Source organism: Chelonia mydas, chromosome 5 (genome assembly GCF_015237465.2).
Source record: "Chelonia mydas isolate rCheMyd1 chromosome 5, rCheMyd1.pri.v2, whole genome shotgun sequence".
In the NCBI taxonomy this organism is placed as follows: domain Eukaryota; kingdom Metazoa; phylum Chordata; order Testudines; family Cheloniidae; genus Chelonia; species Chelonia mydas.
Genome location: NC_051245.2, coordinates 24716925 through 24737203, shown reverse-complemented (window position 1 = coordinate 24737203; position 20279 = coordinate 24716925). Strand labels below are relative to the sequence as shown.

At 41.2% G+C, this 20279-nt stretch overlaps 1 protein-coding gene across 3 annotated transcripts; it reads left to right on the top strand.

Annotated features, from left to right (window-relative positions):
• The first annotated feature begins 419 nt into the window (after window positions 1-419).
• CAPSL (calcyphosine like) lies at window positions 420-19693 on the top strand. Of its 3 annotated transcripts, none has more exons than XM_037902659.2 (5): window positions 420-498; window positions 4647-4783; window positions 6084-6261; window positions 7096-7305; window positions 11456-13895. In XM_037902659.2, the coding sequence occupies exons 2-5, from the start codon at window positions 4647-4649 to the stop codon at window positions 11555-11557; spliced, it is 627 nt and encodes a 208-aa protein (XP_037758587.1). In that variant the 5' UTR covers window positions 420-498; the 3' UTR covers window positions 11558-13895. The 3 variants fall into 3 exon arrangements, with proteins under 3 accessions (XP_037758587.1, XP_037758586.1, XP_037758588.1); XM_037902658.2 differs by having other exon boundaries at window positions 423-531; XM_037902660.2 differs by lacking the exon at window positions 11456-13895 and adding an exon at window positions 19217-19693 and having other exon boundaries at window positions 462-531.
• The last annotated feature ends 586 nt before the right edge of the window (window positions 19694-20279 follow it).

Below are 20279 nucleotides of genomic sequence, written 5' to 3'. Positions count from 1 at the left end.
ATAGGGAATTTGGATGGGCAAAGAAAATGGAGTCAAACCCTCTATTGTTAATCCATATGCTGCAGGAAGATCTGCATACAGCCAGCATGGGCAGAAAGGAGAAGGGTGAGGCAATTTAGAAGGCAGAAAGAAGAAAAAAAACAAACAAATCTGCTAATCACACAACACAGGCACAGCACAACTACTCCTAGCTGGTGGCTCAGTCAGTAAGGGAAGGTTTGCCCTGTCACAGCGACCAACGTCTCCTTGGAAACACAGGAGGGTAAACTCCAAGCTCCTGAAAAAGTGGGGGCTGGGATATGTAAACAAGTAAAATGAGATAGATGGACAAGGAATCCCTCCAGTCAGTTTGGGAGCTTCCTAGAGCCCTGCTTCAGTTACCATGAGCCATCCAATCAAAGCAACAGGGGTGTGACCTGGAGGAGAGAAGGAGGAGGTGGTGGGGACAGAGACAGGACCAGTTTTCCAAGCTGAACAAGAGAGCGTCCATAGTTTCAGGTAGAAGTAACAGGTTACAGATTAACATTAAAGGTAAAGAATTTAATTTAGGAATTTAAAGGTAGGGGACTGGGGAATTCAAACATTGCAGTTATATATGAGTCTATGGTTTCAGAAAGTCACGCTTTTAAAATGGCAAGTAAGAAACTTGGCAAACAATTGTGAGGTTTGGACGTTCAGATTATTAGTAGGGGTGCTATTGGGGAAAAAAACAAACAAAAGAGATTGGCACGAGTTTCAGCTGTTACGTTTCCATGGAGTGGGACTCTTTGGGACAGGGACAGTGTGTAATGATGTGTTTTGACAGAAACTAGCACCTTGTGGGCACTATTAGAGAATGATGTGTTCTTTCACCTTTCATACCATGCACTTTAGAGTTTTTCAGAGAAACAAGGCAGGGGTTTTTAACGGGTTCTGTTGGGCTCAATATAGGGGTAACTGGGTGAAAAGTAATGGTATGTGATATACAGGATTTCAGAATAAATTATCTAATTGTTCCTTCTGGTCTTAAACTCAATGACTCTAAGGGGGTTAGGCATCCAAATTTTCATTATATTTCAATGGGATTTAGGTGTCTAATTCCTTAAAGTTTCTTTGAAAAATCCAGCCTGAAATTTCATTTTTATTTTTACAATAAAAATAAATCTTATTTTATTTTTACTCTGGCCAATTTATGTGAAGCACCATAGCCAGTAAAAAGTTAACTCAGGCAACTTCAGCAATTATTCAATACAAAACTCTGTTTAATGTTAAGGAATTAAACAAATCAATGACCATGTTGTCCTTCTCTTATGGGAGACAGCTGATGATGTTGTACAGTTGGGGTAGGAAGCAAAGACATATGAGATTAGTAGATTGCCTTTTCCTTGCTTTATCAATGGCTATTAATGCATGTTTATAAGGCACCTGTAGAGCTGTTGTTTAGCATGTCTAAAGAGTTTGTAGTCACTAAATCTTTTAGTAATCATGCATATTTTTAACCTTCGGAACTCTGGGATAATAAAGTTATGTGTTACCCATAAATCCTTGCCCACTCTGTTACCCCTTTTTGTTCTATGTGCTACATCAGGAAGGCAGTGTTGCAGCAGTCATGTGATTTTTGAAATATCTACAAGGCTGTGAATTCATCACATGCGCAGAAAGAGGTCATACTACTGAGTGGGCCTGGAAGATCAAGCATAGAGAAAAACTCTGACCCATAATGTGTCAGATTTAGAAGGGCTTTCCTATCCTTCTCTATGCTACTATGGAATAAAACAAGTGAAACAAAATGTCTAGTGTAAGGTCCTGATCCTGCAGATTCACTAAGATGGACTCTGCATCTGCATAGACCTCAGTGGGAATCACATGGACATAGGGTCCACATCAGTGTCTCCAACTGCAGGTTCATGGCCTAAGTTGTCATATTTATTATTCATTTGATCAGTTTTTACTGTGCTGTTACTTTAATCCAGTTTCTGCTGTGAATGTAAAAGGGCCAGATTTATCCCTGGTGTAATTCTACTGATGGTTGTGTCTAAAGGCACTGATTGCAAAGGGTGTTCCAGCAGACTGGATTGGCTTGTCTGTGGAAACCTGGTTTAGCACTCCCCCAGGTGCCACAGAGGTCTGGAGAGCAGAGTAATTAATGCTGCCCTACCCTTACCCCGTCAGAGAGGAGAAAAGTGATACAGAACAGGGGAAGGGAATGTGAAGGGCAGAAGCAGCAACTCCATTGCATGCATCCTATTTGGAAATTCCCTGAGCAAAATCAGCTCCTGCTCCACGCTCACTCCAGCGTATACATGGAGAACGTGGCATAGGCACAATATGAGTGGCCTCATGAAGAAGCCATGCTGACACTGGGGATGAGGCCAGCCAGTCTGCAGAGGGGTGCCTCTGGGAGAGACTGGAATTTCCTTTCCCCACGGAGGGTCCAATTTTGGAAGCACCATAATTTATTGCAAAATGGTATGATGTGGTCCTAAATCTTCCAGGTATCTCTCACCCCTCATCAGACTGTTGCTATGCCCCTTGATGGGTCACAAGACCCATATATAATATAACCCTTATATTATTTTTGGAGATTTGCACCCATCCCCCATTCAAACATAAGTTATTTTAAGTATCGGCTAGTGGATACTTTAACAACAAGCAGCTATTGGCTTTGCTGCGATCATGTCTTTCAGAAGATGATGGGTTTTTTTTGTTTTACTTTGACTTGGCTCTACAACCTTTGTCCATTCAAAGATCTGGTGCTAGATCCTGCTCCCACTGAGGTCAGGCAGAATGTTGCCATTAAGGTGAACAAATACAGGACTGGTTGCTTTATTTGCTACATATTGGGAGTCTGTGAAAAGGGAACTTTAGGAGGAAGCAGTGCATTGAAAGCAATATTTTGAGAGGAGGGGAAGGATAAGGAGTTATTTAATTCCTCTCATGCTAATGTCTTAGTAGTGATTCAGAACCGGGCTTCTTGAAGGAATGTCCATGGGTTCCCAAAGACAGAGCAACAATCCTCAATAGGGCAACAAAAGTGCACTTCCTACAGGACTTTAGGGCTTTGTCTACACCATATACCAGCATGATGAAGCTGCACTGGTCCTAGCAATGGCATAAGCAGTAGTGTAGACAGGGTTCAGGCATTTTTACCATCAACTTCTCAACTGGATACATGCTGCAGGATGTATTCCGTTGTTTTGATATATGTTTATTGAATGTCCAGTAAAGATTTTGAAAGGACTATAGTCCTAGCGTCCTATATTACATGTAAGTCATATCCAAGATGTAAGTGTTTTCTCAGTGTAATGTGTTAGTTATGCAGAAGAATATCTTTGTGAATAGAATTCAAACAATTGATTTCTTCAGCCTTATCAATGTGTTGATAATTGTGGTGCTGTGAAATTATGTAAGTGTGTGCAGGCCTTACAAGTTATAGTAATATTTAGCACTTGCATTTTTAACTATAAATGTTAAGAGCTGGGAGGTGGAATTACCTCTGTATACAGCATTAGGGTGAACATGACTGGAATACTGTGTCCAGTGCTGTCCACAATTCAAAAAGATTGTTGAAAACTTGGAAAGGGTTCCAAAAAGAGCTACAGATTGTTTTGAGGTCTGGAAAACATGCCTTATAGTGAAAGACAATAATTTCAATCTATTTAGTTACCCTACCTAAGAGAAGGTTAACAAGTAACTTAATCATGGTCTAAAATCTCTAAAAGAGATTTCTGATAGTAGACAGCTCTTTAAGCTAGCAGAAAAAGCATAATGAGATCCAATGATTAGAAGATGAAGCTAAGCAAATTCAGACTGGAAATAAGGGTGTGTACATTTTTAACTGTGAAAGTAATTAACCATTGGAACAACTTACCTGGGGACATGGTAGATTCTCCATCACTTGAAGCCTTTAAAACAAGACATGCTATAGCTAAAACAGAAGTTCTGGACATGATGCAGAAATTATTGAGTGAGGTGTAATGCAGAATGTCAGATTAGGTGCTTATAATGGCCCCTTCTGGCCTTGAAATCTATGAATTGTGTGATGTTTGTAATGAATATTGTAATATGTGTTGTTGTTATGATATGTTGGAAATGGATCCCTTGAACAAGAAATGGTTTGTAGCACTAGTAGGGTCCATCTGGTTTGGCTGCCTGGTAGAGTTAGTAGAAAAAACTTTTCATTTCTACACAGGGTCCTAGAACCACAGACCTGTTATAATCCTATACAATTGCTAAATATTATTGCTAAATATTTGCTCACATGTGGAAGTATTAAGCTTATCTGAACGGCCTACATTTGTGTAGGTTTTTGCAGCATACCACACAGTTACATTATGTTGTCATTTGTCTCAGAGAGAGAGCTAGCATTTGCACATGGTTAGTATAGATCAGACTCTTGCTAGCTGTTTATTTCCTCCCAAGGGCAGCTTGCATTTCCAGTTTTGTGCAATGATATTTTTGACTGATAATATCAAATGGCCACAAAAGTCGTTCATTAACAAGCAGAAAGCTCTTACAAGTGAAGTATTTGTGCAGTCTGAGGAAGTAAGATAGGTTTCGGTATTCAAGAACATGTTTTAAAGACCGTACTTGGTAATCAGTGCCAATCAGATAAAGCCTTTTTCAGTTCTGTGAATCTTTGCTAAAGGGGGAAATTCTTGTTCTAGATGCCTGGTACAGCGAGGCATGACCGGGACATGGCAATCCAGGCCAAAAGAAACTTGGCCAAAACCACAGACCCAATTGAGAGGCTTCGGCTGCAGTGTCTAGCAAGGGGGTCTGCAGGCATCAAAGGACTTGGCAGGTAAATCCAAGAAGCCAAATACATTATTAAAGCAAAGAACTTGATTAGTAAGATGCTATATCAATACGGCTAAAATGGGCTTAAGCTGCAAAATATCAGCTATTGATTGAAGTCACTGGCAAAACTCCAACGGACTTTCATGGAGCCAGGATTTCAAATGCTCCAGAGTTCAGGGGTGTTTGGATTTGTGAAGTGCAACTGCAACTCCAGTACTATTTTTTTCTTCAAAGATTTTTCAATAAAAATATAAAACTAACCAACTAAACAAAAGAGAGCAATGGAAAGAACAAGGAATTGAAATTAAAGCAAGCATCTGCATCGCCAACATCAAAACAAAGGGATGTAAAGGTACAAGGGCCAGATCCAAATCCTTATTCTTCAGTGAAATGACACTGATTTGTACCTGCTGATGGTCTGGACAACAAGCTTCCTGCTTTGCACATTTAACTTCTGTTTTCCTATTTAAAATTTTGATATGGGACAGGGCTTGGCTGTGAGGTAGGACCATTAGACCAAAGTGCATGGCCATAGGATCAGTGTGCACTAGTTACATATGTATACTAGTTAATGAGCTCACAATGGAAGTGGACTAGAAAGACAAAGGAAGTATTATTATCCCCATTTTACAGATGGGGAAGTGAGGCACAGAGAAACTAAAATGACTTGTATGCATGGCCAGACTTCCTTTGTGACCCTGGGCAAGTCATTAAATCTGAAAATGTTGCTTTAGTAATTACATCATGTATGAGTCATGTTCTGTAACAATTGCATCTATGTGTCACCAATTTTAATATAGTTTTCTGTTTAGTCACTGATTATAATTTTTTCTCCATCTCAGCTGAGTTTGACAATTCTTTCAACCATTCCCAACAGCTATGATTTACCAGATGGCTCAGTTTCAATACAATCATAATAATTATTATATTGGGGTTGGATTTTTAAAAATACTTGTATACTTCCTTTACTGCAGTCCTATTTAAAAGTAAAACATCTTCCAACTACCATCTTAGTAGTTTGTGTTTTGTGAAGGTCACATTTCATGTTCAGAGAGAGGGAATGGAAAATAGGTCTTGCCAAACTGACTAGGTAGGGTAAGCAATGCTGATTGACAGGCATTGCTCATTACCACCTCAATACCGCCTTTTCTCTGAAGAGACTTTACGAAGAGGAAATGTTATCCCAATAAGGTGGTGGTGTCCTTTTCTAGTCCTAATAAACTGTCATTCTTCTATGTAAATTCTGCCTCTTGTACTACTCTCATTCTTTATTTTATTTATTTTAAACACACGTTTTTCCACAGAGTATTTCAGATTATGGATGATGACAAAAGCAGAACCCTTGATTTCAAAGAATTCTTGAAAGGGTTAAATGATTATGCCGTGATGATGGATAAGGAAGAAGCTCAAGAGCTTTTCAGGATCTTTGATAAAGATGGCAACGGAACAATAGACTTTGATGAATTTCTTGTAACATTAAGAGTAAGTTTCCAAACAACGTGCTTTTTTGTTATCTAAATGAGAAAAATCCTGTTCCATGACTAGCTGAACAGTCAAGTAATAGGTCAATGCAGTTCTATTTTATCAGTAATACTGGTATCTACATAAATATCAAAGGGACAACATCAGTTTGAAGAATTTCATTTCCATCTAAAAATGAGAAAGGAAAGGTGGTATTTTGGGTCAGTCTGTGGACTGGGAGCCAGGGTTCTGGGGTTCAGTTCTAGGGCTTTACTACAGACTTTCTTGGGAAAATCACCTACTCTCTCTAGGTCTCACTTCCATATCTAAAATGGGGATGATAATACTTCCTTTGTCTTGCTTGTCTGCTTATGCTGTAAACTCATTAAGGCAGCATGGTCTTCTCTTTGCATGTGTTCATGCAGTGCCTAGCACAATGTGTGTGTGGGGGGAGGGTTAATCTTGGTTTGGGCCTGTAAATACTACTAAAATACAAATGTAAAAAAAGAGATATCTTATACCTATTGTTGTTACAAGTGAAATCTAATATGGAGAGAACAGAAAGATATTCTAAAAAACATTTTTACCTGTTTTTTCAGTTTGTTTCTCTACCTTTGATAGAAGTCTGAGTACAATCAGTTGCACTATTTAGTCAATGGTGAATTGCATTTCCTGTCTCAAGCTCTTGTCCAACAGGATGACTGTCACACTCTTCTCTGGGTAGCATTTATGTGCACACCATGTCCCAGGCTCTCTGAAAGTGGGTTTACTAGTAACAACAGCAGCAAAGCTTGAGGCTGAAACTGGACAGACAGCAGACAGACATAGGATTAATCTGTTAATATCTGCTTTCAGCCTCCAATGTCTAATGCCAGAAAAGACATCATCATGCAAGCGTTTCGGAAGTTTGACAAAACCGGTGATGGTATTGTAACCATTGAAGACTTACGGGGGGTGTATAATGCAAAGCATCATCCCAAATATCAGAATGGAGAATGGACAGAAGATCAAGTTTTTAGAGCCTTTCTAGATAACTTTGATTCACCGTATGAGAAAGATGGGAAGGTAAGTGGAATAGCCCAAGGCAACTGAAGGGCGCTCCATTGGAAAACAAGCCCAATATCCAACAATTAAAAGCATGTACAGCACATCTGTGCCGTGCTTATTAATACATCCTTTGCATTAATAGTAAAATGGATGTACAGCCATGAGGATAATGTTCTTTTGTTTCTTTCCCTCCATTAATACCCAACTGCTTTTTTAATGCAGAGACCTATCTTTTTGAATAATTTGGGCAATCGAAGTATAGTGGGCTAAGTCCTGTGTCCTGCACTCATTGGGTCAGGGCTCTGTTACCTGGAGTGAAGGATTGGACTGGAGACGCTCTGCAGCTGCTTTTGTACCTCTGCTCTACCCACGGCACAACCGTGCCAATGGTTGGTGGTATCACGTAGCAGCAGATCCACTGATTTCACCTCTCCAGCCTGCCTGTGTCACACCCCCAAGCCCGCTGCATATAGAACAAAATTTGACCATATGCAAAATCATAGGGTTTGGGGTATTTTTGTAGTTACTTGTGATTGATTTGCAAATAATGGGATATGGCATCAGACTATGCATTCCACCTCAGGGCAACAGCACACTACATAATTAAGAAAAGTGCAATTATTGCTAATACACAGGCCTTGATTTTCAAACCCCTTGTGAAGCCAAGATTCTCCACCCGCTAAAAAACTACAATGCATGGTCTAGTTTAAGCACAGAGTCCCTGATTCAGGAAAGCATCCCTATTCAGGACAGCATTTATGCATGTGCTTAGCTTTAAGCATGTGCTTAAATAACTTTGAGGTGAATTGGCATTGAAGTCAGTCATGAATAATGAGATGGACTTCACAGAAGATTAGGGTTGGAAGAGACCCCAGGAGGTCATCTAGTCCAACCCCCTGCTCAAAGCAGGACCAACACCAACTGAATCATCCAAGCCAGGGATTTGTCAAGCTGGGACTTAAAAACCTCTAGGGATGGAGATTCCTCCCTAGGTAACCCATTCCAGTGCTTCACCACCCTCCTAGTGAAATAGTGTTTCCTAATATCCAACCTAGGCATCCCCCACTGCAACTTGAGACCATTGCTCCTTGTTCTGTCATCTGCCACCACTGAGAACAGCCGAGTTCCATACCCTTCAGGTAGTTGAAGGCTGCTATCAAATCCCCCTCACGTTTCTCTTCTGCAGATTAAACAAGCCCAGTTCCCTCAGCTTCTCCCCATAAGTCATGTGCCCCAGCTCCCTGATCATTTTTGTTGCCCTCCGCTGGACTCTCTCTAATTTGTCCACATCCTTTCTGTAGTGGGGGGCCCAAAACTGGACGCAATACTCCAGATGTGGCCTCACCAGTGCTGAATAAAGGGGAATAATAACTTCCCTCGATCTGCTGGCAATGCTCTTACTAATGCAGCCCAATATGCCGTTAGCCTTCTTGGCAACATGGGCACACTGCTGACTCATATCCAGCTTCTCATCCACTGTAATCCTCAAGTCCTTTTCTGCAGAATTGCTGCTTAGCCAGTCGGTTCCCAGCCTGTAGCGGTGCATGGGATGCTTCCATCCTTAGTGTAGGACTCTGCACTTGTCCTTGTTGAACCTCATCAGATATCTTTTGGCCCAATCCTCCAATTTGTCGAGGTCACTCTGGACCCCATTCCTACCCTCCAGCATATCTACCTCTCCCCCCATCTTAGTATCATCTGCGAACTTGCTGAGGGTGCAATCTATCCCATCATCCAGATCATTAATAAAGATGTTGAACAAAAATGGCCCCAGGACCGACTCAGTTTGATACCGACTGCCAACAAGACATTGAGCCATTGATCACTACCAGTTGAGCCTGACAATCTGTCCAGCTTTCTATCCACATTATAGTCCATCCATCCAATCCATACTTTTTTAACTTGCTGGCAAGAATACTGTGGGAGACTATATCAAAAGCTTTGCTAAAGTTAAAATATATCACATTCACTGCTTTCCCCATATCCACAGAGCCAGTTATCTCATCATAGAAGGCAATCAGGTTGGTCAGGCATGACTTGCCCCTGGTAAATCCATGTTGACTGTTCCTGATCACCTTCCTCTACTCCAGGTGCTTCAAAATGGTTTTCTTGAGGACTTTCTCCATGATTTTTCCAGGGACTGAGGTGAGGCTGACCGGTCTGTAGTTCCCCGGGTTCTCCTTCTTCCCTTTTTAAAAGATGGACACTATATTTGCCTTTCTTCAATCGTCCGGGATGTCCCCAATTCGCCACGAGTTTTCAAAGATAATGGCCAATGGCTCTGCAATCACATCAGCCAATTCCCTCAGCACCCTCGAATGCATTAGATCTGGAGCCATGGATTTGTGTATGTCCAGCTTTTCTAAATAGTCCTTAACCTGTTCTTTCACCATTGAGGGCTGCTCACCTCCTCCCTATACTGTGTTGCCTAGGACAGCAGTGTGGAAGCTGACCTTGTCTGTGAAGACCGAGACAAAAAAAGCATTGAGTACTTCAGCTTTTTCCACATCATGTCACTACGTTGCCTCCCCCATTCAGTCAGGGTCCCACACTTTCCCTGACCACCTTCTTGTTGCTAACATACCTGTCTAAATCCTTCTTGTTACCCTTCACATCCCTTGCTAGCTGCCACTCCAGTTGTGTTTTGGCCTTCCTGATTACACCCCTGCATGCTTGGACAATATTTTTATACTCCTCCCTAGTCATCTGACCAAGTTTCCACTTCTTGTAAGCTTCCTTTTTGTGTTTAAGCTCACCGAAGATTTCACTGTTAAGCCCAGCTGATCGCCACATACTTTAGTGCTTTCCTGAATTGGGGCCAGAGTTCGGATTTTTGTTACCACCTGTGCCACTAATTGGCCTTAACAATGTTTTTTGCACTTTATAAACACTTTCAACACACAAACATATTTAGGAAGTAAATATAATTGTCCCTACTTTACAAAAGCTCAAGGTCATAGAAAAGTCAGTGTCAGAACTTGCATCTCTTGTTTCCAAGTCTTGTGCCTAATCCACTAGACCACAGGTCCTTCTGAACAACAAACTTGACCTCTCTGAGCTGGAGTCTGATCTAAGCCACACCACTGTTGTAAACTCATGGAGCTTCCAAAGCTTCCTGTTATTTGAAACAAGGACATGTCCCCTGACGTTAGCAGCGGAGACCTGGGCTTGTTTTTGTTAACAGGTGGTTTTAGATAAGCGAAATTCATATAATGAAGATGGTAAGGATGTCTGGCTTAGTGAGCTGAACTAATTTGTTTTAGCCAATGTGCCTTAGGACTGAGCTTCAGATAAAAATCACCTTAGCAAAAGCACCATAGTCTTGCTGAGTCAACCAAGTTAGGGAAGCTGGATGCCTGTTTATAATAAGTGGAATAGGCTTTAAGGTCCAGATCCCCCAGTTATTGAATCATTTTAGGTGTCTCCCAAACACAAGACTGGAACAATGACTGGGAGATATCTTTTTTGTAAATAGCTTTATTCAAAGTACTGTATAAATGGTCCAAAGATTAAAACTTCACAAAAACATTTATATAAATGAAGGATTGGAAAAATATTTCTCCACATATAAAAGGTCAGGCCAATTTAAAAAGTGGATGGGCAGACTAGTTGCTTTTGTAAATAGTTTCAACCCAGAAATGCATATCAAAATAAACAAAACTCAGCTGGGATTTAAAAACTGCTTTTTCTCTTTTAGTCCGGTCTACTCTGAACAATGGCATCTTTAGCTTGATAAATGGATATAAAACTACAATCTCCCAATAGCAGCAAGAACCCATTCCAATTCATTCATTACAATGTAATGAATTTGCTGTCCAAATTCAGATGAGTCAAAGAGAAAATTAGATGGCAATACTTGTCTTTTTGAAGGACGAGAGCTTCACTGATTCTGTCTTTCAGTTTTCAGGGAAGATGAGAACTAATTTCAACTAGGTTCACTTAGGGAACAGGACCTCTATATTTTAGGACTTTCTACTACTGAAGGAGTTACACCTTCTTCATTTTCCCTCCTGTCTTAGGTTCCTTCCTAATTCAAGATAACTTGAAGCACAACAAGTATATGGCTTAAATCTTGCTCGTTTATAGATGTTTATTTACATATAGTATGTATGTGTTATGACATGAAGAATGAAGGTTTCCTTTTCTGTTTTAAAATTTTCTACTTTAGGTTACAACAGAAGAATTCATGAACTACTATGCAGGAGTCAGCGCTTCAATAGACACTGATGTCTATTTCATTATCATGATGAGAAATGCTTGGAAATTCTAACTGTACATTTAAGGAAACAAGAAACATTATTTCCAGCTTCTTAGCTCCACATGATTAAATATATGCATAAGAATATGGTCACGTTTCCCACAATAGTACCTTGTAGTCACTGTGCTGATTTCAATATATCAGAAGAGACAATACTCACTATACCCCATTGTTTTGGCAGGACCATGCTGAGTTGATGGACATCATAGGCTAAGAGGAGATTTGGTAGCACTGCCAATAATCACGCCCCACCCTTTTCCTCCTGCTCCCCTTCTCTATGTTGTTTCTTCTCTCAGATGAGTAACCAGTTTCTCCTCAGACATGTGTGCTAGGCACCTTTCATTCCCAAACATGTTTCCAAATTCATGGCACAAGCTGCAGCTGTGTTTCAAAGAAGGTACCATAGCACCAGAGCAGAGGATTCTGGGATGTATATACTTAGTATAAATGTATAGGCATTTTTGTAGTATGTATACTGTCCTAAAGCTCCATAGATTTATCTTCCTTCTTTTTCCTTCTATTCCTTTATCAAAGTCACCAGAGGACATAGCTGCTTTACAATGTTCTCTTGTAACTGTGCAATTGGAATACCTACCAGTGCCCCACCCAGTGTCTATGCTGGACCTAATCTGAAAGACTATACATATTACGAAGATACTTCCCCTGGGAATTTTTTATGAACTAAAGAACTTTATAATCTTATTTTTTCTTGGCTTTGCTGTTGAAAAAGACTGGACATTAGTTAACTGGAAGAGATAATAGGACTCTCCTGTCATGTCAGTGTCTGTGAGAGCTGATGTCTGGTCAGCTACCTGTGAGAAGAAGGATGGTGACAGAAGGGGCCTGTCTGAAAGCCATACTTCCTCTAATTATCCTTGCTTCGGTTCCTTTTCTCATTTCTCTTGTGTCAGTTTGTCTTTGTCCCAGAGTAAATTGTTGTCATTGTGTAAATGGTTTACATGAAGCAGAATTTACTCCAATTAATTTGTGCCAGTGTCATATACTTGTGTTTTCAATCTCTCTATCCTTAGTAAAAGACTTGAGGTTTTGACAACAAATCGAGCCATGTTCAGAGCCAACAAAAAGTGCTATGGACCACATTTTCACAAGCGCATAACACCCAGAAGTGCAGCTCGATTTTCAAGAGCTCGGCTCTTATTTACATACCAAACTAAGTGGCCTGATTTTCAAAAGTTCAGTGTGTGATTTTGAAAATCTGACCTTAAATGTCACAATGGCAGTTAGTAGCTACTGAGCACTTTAAAATCTGGCCCTGAGCTGTTTGGAAACATGGCTTTATGGGATACATACTTGCTAGTTTGTTTAAATATGACCTATCATCACAACAGTAGGTATCTGGAATTCCTCACCACAGCTGTGTAATCTCAATGTTTTCCTTGATCTGGTAAGACTCTGCACACTTGTGTAAATTAATAACTATGGAAGTTGGTGTAACTGGAAAGGGAAATTATTTTGATGAGATAATGTGTCATCAAGGAAATGAGGGCTCTTTACATAATGTGATACTGTTGTGGACCAACAAATAAATTCATGTACATGAAGTAGAAAGGTGCCTTACATGAAAAATACATGTGCCATTTCACATGCTGGCAGTTATATGTAGCCACTTTCTTATTAATTTATTTATTGGGTCTGTAACAGGTATATTCTATACCTTGCACATTTTAAATAAAGATGTAACATTAGTGGGCTGTGAGAGTCACAAAGTGAAAAATGATCCCATTCTGGCATATACTGTATCTAAAGACTCCCAAAATCCACAGTGATCTGTTGTGCTGACATTTAATCAAGTGAAGTGAAAAGTTTTTTCTTACTAACCTTAATTCTTGCCCAGATTGTCTGTTTAATACTAACCATATAAAATTCTAACATTTATTCAAGGCTAAGTGCCATATGCCTTTTCAAAGGCAAATTTTTCTTTGTAAATGGATGAAAAGCTCTGACACTGCAAAACGTATTGTCCCTGATCCTACACTATTAAAGTCAGTGGGAACTTTGCCATTGACTTCAGTGAGCAAAGGATCAAGACCATTGTGATTAATGAAAGATCACTGCTTTGAGATTTAGATTTCCCTTCTCTTTCTACACCAACCCTGAGTAATAGAACTTTGTGCAGGGAAATGAGTGAGGTGAACAGGGACAGAATTGGTACATCCTATTCTGCAGACAGCAGGACTCTGTGGCCACTATTGCAATAGGCTGAAAACCAGCTGATCTCCCTTTGGATTCTCTGTAAGTAAGTTCTGGGCCACTAGGGCACATGGTCCCTCCCCTGCCACACCCTTTTTTCTGGAAGTCATTGTACATGAATAAAGAACCCTGAAAACTTCCCTGGAACTGTTACTGATTCTAATCCCTCTGGCAATGTTCCCATTCACTGCAGTAGAACCAGGCCCTCAGTCCGCTTTTTAAAACAAAACTTGTAACTGCAGAAAAGGTAGATTGTATGCAGGGGGGGGAAAAGAGCTGAGCTGAAATATTTTTTTACCCTCTAGCAACTATAGTAGAATTCAATGGGGATCTCTACAATAACAAATATAGTTTTATTACAGGTATGCAAAATCATACAAACAAGCACAGCACATTGGCGGCTAAATTGAAAAAGTTATATACTAAGGACCCGACGCAGCTATCCTTGACCTATGGATAAAACTTGCATTGACTTTAACAGAAGTTCAGTGCACAGATCAAAGGCAGTGTGGACCTAAGGGCTTGAGTCTGGTCTCAGATGCCATTAAAAATAATGCTGCATGCTTGGAGCCAGCAGCAGTGTCTAGCACTGTTGTACACTGCACTGTAAACAGGGATAGCTATAAAATTGCATTGCATGAAGTTGAATCCATTAGACAGCATCTGTTAAACTGTAGTTTCTTGTGCACGTTGATCTATATGAAGTAAATACCCAAGAGATGCTGTAGAGAGGCTTGTGTGGCTGTACCATATATCTTCTAGAGCTTGATGCTGCAATAGGCACGATAGCAGTTATTAGAATATATGTGGTAATGCACACCAGTTTTATCTGGGATTAGAATTAAGATTCTAAAATGTTATTTAACACTTTGTTCCATCGCATAATTTCTCATTTCTGATCATGAAACTCAAGCTACACCGCATGGTATATAAATTGTAGGGAACACCTTAGGCCGAAGCATGTAGTGTTTTTGATCGGTATATGGAATGCCTATTGATGCCAGCAGGAGTGATGCATGTGGATCAAGGGCAGCATAGAATCCTAAATTGGAACACAAGCCGCAGTTGAAAACCATTGTAAACAATGAGCTCTGTGGTGTCCTCCAGTCTGTGCAGGGGACAAAGGAGCAGGCATTCTGGCCGCATGTTACGTTGATTCATAGAAGCAGCAGTCTGCTCTCCTCCCTCTGCCTGAGCCCATAAAAGCCCTCTGATGCAAACAAGCACCATGTGTTTGAGCTCCCCTGGTGTGTGAGAGGTAGAGATCCAGGGAACAACCACTCCACAGAGCATATTGCCCAGGGGGAAATAGTTTTACAGGCAAAAAACACAGCAGAAGTTAATGCTAGTGCAGGCAGACTTAACTTTCATTCTTCGCCTTGTACCGCTGTCAGAGATGAGAATGATAAGCAAATAGAGCAGTGGGGGTAGTGGTTGCTGGGCTGCTAAACAAGCCATTCTACCTGTGGGGTGGAAGGAATCGGAAATTACATTGAGAGGCTAGTCATCCACATGGGAGCCCCAGCATGTGCAGGTTTGGAGTCAGAATTCTCCCACTGATCCTTGGTTCTTATTTGACTGACTTGCCATACACCCTAATTCCTCAACCATATCAAAACTTCCACTTCATTTTTCCTCTTTGTTAGTTTGGTTGGGGCCGGGGAGGGGGGGCAGGGAGAGAGAGAGAGAGAAACATTTGGGCTGATATGATCAAAAATCCTTGTTTAATTCACATTAACCTCATGAAGCCTGCAGTTGATATGTATATCATAAAGTTACTCCCGGTTCAAGATAATTAAGTTCTGAACAACTGGGTAACTAAACATATTCCTGAATGCAGATTGAGAATCTGACACTCTGGTCTGTTTGGGCACCTTTGTGCCAGTCTCCGCACACAAAACTGCCTTAAAACTGGCAGATCAAGCCAGTAGAGATTTTCCCTGCATATGGAAAGCCTTAGCTGGTGTGGACCCATCATAGGGGAGGTATGGCTGGGAGAAAAAGGATTTCCTAGCAGTCTGTGGCAGATGCAAAGGCACTGGTGGCTGATAGCAGGCAGTAGAGGGGTCACCGAGATATTCCTGGACATGGGGGGTTCAGTGATATAGCATAGGGAGATCTGTTACAATTGGCCGGACGTTTTTGGAGATGAGGGAGTCCATTTGTCAGATGAAGGTGCTGACGTATGGCTCCAGGATGTGAGGGAATGGATTGGACAGGAATTGTGATACCAGGTAGTGTGGCAGGATTTGGGAGGGGGAGTGACCAAGCTAGTCACTCAGGTGAACCTACCCTGCGTTATGGGTAATATGATAAGGAGCCTTGTAACCCTGGTGCCAGTGATGGGTTATATGGTAAGGAGCCCGGTGACTCCCCCACACTGGAACCAATTAAATGCCTGGTATAGGAGAGCATGGGTGATGAGTGGATACTGCCCCTCCCTTGTGTTAAAAGTTTAATAGAAGCTGCGGCCTGCCGCTTGACTCCAGGAATGTGCCTGTCCTCATTCTGTAGCTTCAATACTTTTGGTAACTGAAAAACAATTCTATAGCAGTAAATGAGCCCAGAGCCACAAAAGGATGTAAGCATTGTGACGTTACGCATCGCAGCAGCTAACTTTTAGGTGCCTAGAAAATTACAGAAACAGCACTATGATCCACAAAGCCTGCATTAGGCACCTAGGTTCCTAAACAGTGAATGGGGGGAGATAGGCAGCTAAAAATGTGATCCAGAAAGGCAGCATGCTGGAAGGAGCGGCCTAAGCTAGCCAGTGGGAGATACTAACCAGAGGCAGGGCCAGATGTACACCTTACACACCCCAAGGCACAGCATCTTCAGCGCCTGCCCCCTGCATACAGGGGACCTTCGTGTTGCACACAGTTTTCGAGAGGTAAGGTGCCCCTTGAACACCAGCGCCCCCTTGGCACGTGCCTAGGGTGACCAGATGTCCCAATTTTATAGTTCCAATTTTTGGGTCTTTTTCTTATATAGGCTCCTATTACCCCCCACCCCGTCCCGATTTTTCACACTTGCTGTCTGGTCACCCTACATGTGCTTACTGGAAATCCGGCCCCAACCAGAGGGGTGTGTGCTAAGTCCTTAAGTCCAGGCTGCAGGGAAGTGACTATCTCTGCTTGCTATTGGTGAACCAGGGGAAGATAGGCGGCTAAATGCATGTGGGGCCCGAAATAAAATAGCTAAGCGGGGGCAGAGGTGGCTCTCCCTTAAAACCTTTAGCTTACTGGTTAGCTATTCACCCACAATATGGGAGACCCTGAGTTCAAGTTCTCTCCACATGGGAGGGAAAAGGGATTTGAACAGGGATCTGTCACCTCTCAGGTCAGTGCTCTAACTACTAGCTTATAGTCATTCTAACTCTTTCGCTGGCCCAATTAATATTTAGTTTTTCAATGGCTTAACTAAAGTGGAACAACTTCAATAGGAGAGATTGAGGGAGCCCCACGTCAGAACGTTCCATAAGCGCCCCCGCCCCGCTCAGCTATTTTGTGTGCACTTACTTGAGGGATTCGATTCACTACGCAGCCTCTGAGCACGCCTACCAGATCAGGCCCCTGCATGTGACTTAGGCTGCCAAATGCCCGTCTTCCCCAGTTTGCTAATTGCTCTGGGGCTTAGGGGGAGATAGGTGCACAGATGCCTAGACTGAGTCAGCAGCGTGCATGCACAGAGGCAAAAACCGTAAGTGTCCAGAGAATGTTTACTGCAAAAACATAGGTGCCAAGTGAGTTTAGGTGCATACAGGGTTAAGCAGTGGTAGACTACAGTGGTGCCTAAACCTGTGACTTAGGCTCCAACGTACCTCCATGGATCGCACCCATGACGTAGAACAGGGGTCAGCAACCTATGGCATGTGTGCCAAAGGTGCCATGAGAGCTGATTTTCAGTGGCACTCTGTTGCTGGCCTGGGGTCCCGGCCGCCAGCCCCCTGCCAGCCCGCTGTCGGCCTGGATGGACAGAACCCCACAATTAACAAATTAACTATCAAAGCCCACCTGTTTAATCAGAGGCCAGCGGACGGAACCCCAGACAGGCAGCGGGCTGAGCGGTCTGGGGTTCCGGCTGCCGGCCCTGCTCAGCTCGCTGCTGGTCTGGGGTTCCAGCTGCCAGCCCCTTGCCAGCCGGGGTCCTAGCAGCTGGCCCCACTCAGCCCACTGCCGGCCTGGGGACATTGGAAAACTCAGCAAGGAAAAGCAAGGGCAAGGCTCACACGAAACTGCATTTTAATTTAATTTTAAATGAAGCTTCTTAAACATTTTAAAAACCTTATTTATTTTACATACAATGATAGTTTAGTTATGTAATATAGACATATAGAGAGAGACCTTCTAAAAACGTTAAAATGTATTACTAGCACACAAAACCTTAAATTACAGTGAATAAATGAAGACTTGGCACGCCACTTTTGAAAGGTTGCCGACCCCTGATGTAGAAGCTTAGGCATTGTGAGCCAGATTTTAAAGGTATGTAGGCACCTAACTCACATTGATTTCAATAGGAATTAGCAGCAAAATATCTTTTAAAAACCTGGCGCTGTAAATTTTATATTGAACCTAGCCCTGAAGAAGGAAAATACTTTTTGAAATGAACATAGGCACCGCTCTGCTATTGATCTGCATTCAAAACACCCATTGACGTCAGTGGAAGTTCTGCCTGAGGAATGGAGGCAGGATCCCATTAGCATTCAAAATAGGGGGGTTGAATAATTGAAATTTTTATGAAAATTGTCTGCTCTCCACAGAAAAAAATGATATTTTTGTTACAAAACAAAAAACCACCAAAAACAAATATTTGGGCTAAACTCCAAAATATTTTGAGTTTTGGCTAACATTTTTCAGTATTTGAATTTGTGCTGATTATTTTTTTTTCATTTTTGACTAAATTATTTTTGAGGGGGAAAACATTTTCGACCAGCTCTAGTTTTATACTATAATTTCTGTTCTTAAGCTATTTCTAAAATGTATTTTCTCTTAATTGCTCCTTTTGAAAGGTACTGGGTTGCTGTTCTAACCTTGGCATTTCTTCTCCATATTCCTGCTGGTGGTGGCATTACTATTGGCCCACTCTACTCTATTGTGATGTCTGAGTTGTGAATTTTATTCCTGTCTTGCTGTGGTTAATAACATCTGGTAACCTTTCTCATATTCACCATTTCAGGACAAAGTGTCCTGCTCCATTTCTCATTGTAGGAACTGGGAGTGTTTCAGACTCTCAATTTTGATACCTATGTGAGCAGAGATTTTTTGCAGTCAAGCAAAAGTTGCCAGTAACAATGAATTTCAATATTGAAATAGTTGACAATTGGACATAATCAGACAGAGCTGAATGATACTAATCAAATGTTTAAAACATTTTTGGAATGTGTTAAACTTTCTGATTTGGTCTATAGCAGTGTATGGTGTCAGCATGGCAAGTAGTTAACTTTGGCTTTCTTGTTTTTAGGTGACAAAAGATGAGTTTTTGAACTATTACGCTGGAGTTAGTGCATCTGTGGATAGTGATGCCTACTTCAATCTGATGATGAAGAAATCCTGGAAACTATGATGTTTGCTGTTACTACTTTTTGCATCAGAGACCGTAAAGAAGTGCAATGTTTTTCAGGAGTTCAGTGTCGGTTTGATTTGTTTCCAGCTGATTCCTTGGGCTAGATTTTCAGAAACATGCAGTGACATTGCACCTGCAAAATCAGTGGTTTCCCAATTAAATAACTCGACCCTTGCACATGCCTTAATATTTTCAGTAGGGGGCTCATAATAGGCAATTAACAAGCAGGGCTTAATGACAGTCAAAAGAACTGCGTGAGCTAGGAGATGTGATAATCTATTTAAGTTTGCAATTGCATTTTCAGTGTAATCGCTTGTCTGTTGTATGGCCATTTATTAGATTTGTAATGTAGATATTCCTGACATATATAAAATCACTAATTTGCAATGTTTTGTTCTATTTACTGATCATCATAATAAGGGGTTTATTTGACTCTGAAATAATTTTGAACGATTATTTTTAAAGTTTCCTTTGTATTATATTTTAACAAGTTTAAAAAGACAACCTCAAAAGCCTGCAACCGAAACAACAAATGCATAAAACAAAGAACAGATTAACTATCAAACCCCACCTGTTTAATCCAGTATAGATCATTTACATTTATGTTTTTACAAACATGAGCCCCAATCCTGCAACTACCTTAGCATGTGAGCAGTACAGTGGGATGAGTCACAAGTGTAAAGTTACCCATAGGCATAAGCATATGCAAGATAGGGGCCATAGTTATGGTAAATGTTCTTTAAGACTTCTTGTGCTTCCATTGAAGTCAGTGGGAGTTTTGCTATTGAACTACAAGGAATACAAGATTGAACTTCTTATCCAGGTTTGTTCCTCTAAAAATATATATACTTTTCCATATAACAGGTAATGTATTTATGGAGAAAAGGCTCACAATCAAGTTATATCTCTGTGTAAGCAAATAGGAGAAGACTGCCAAATTTGTCTATATGATCCCAACAAC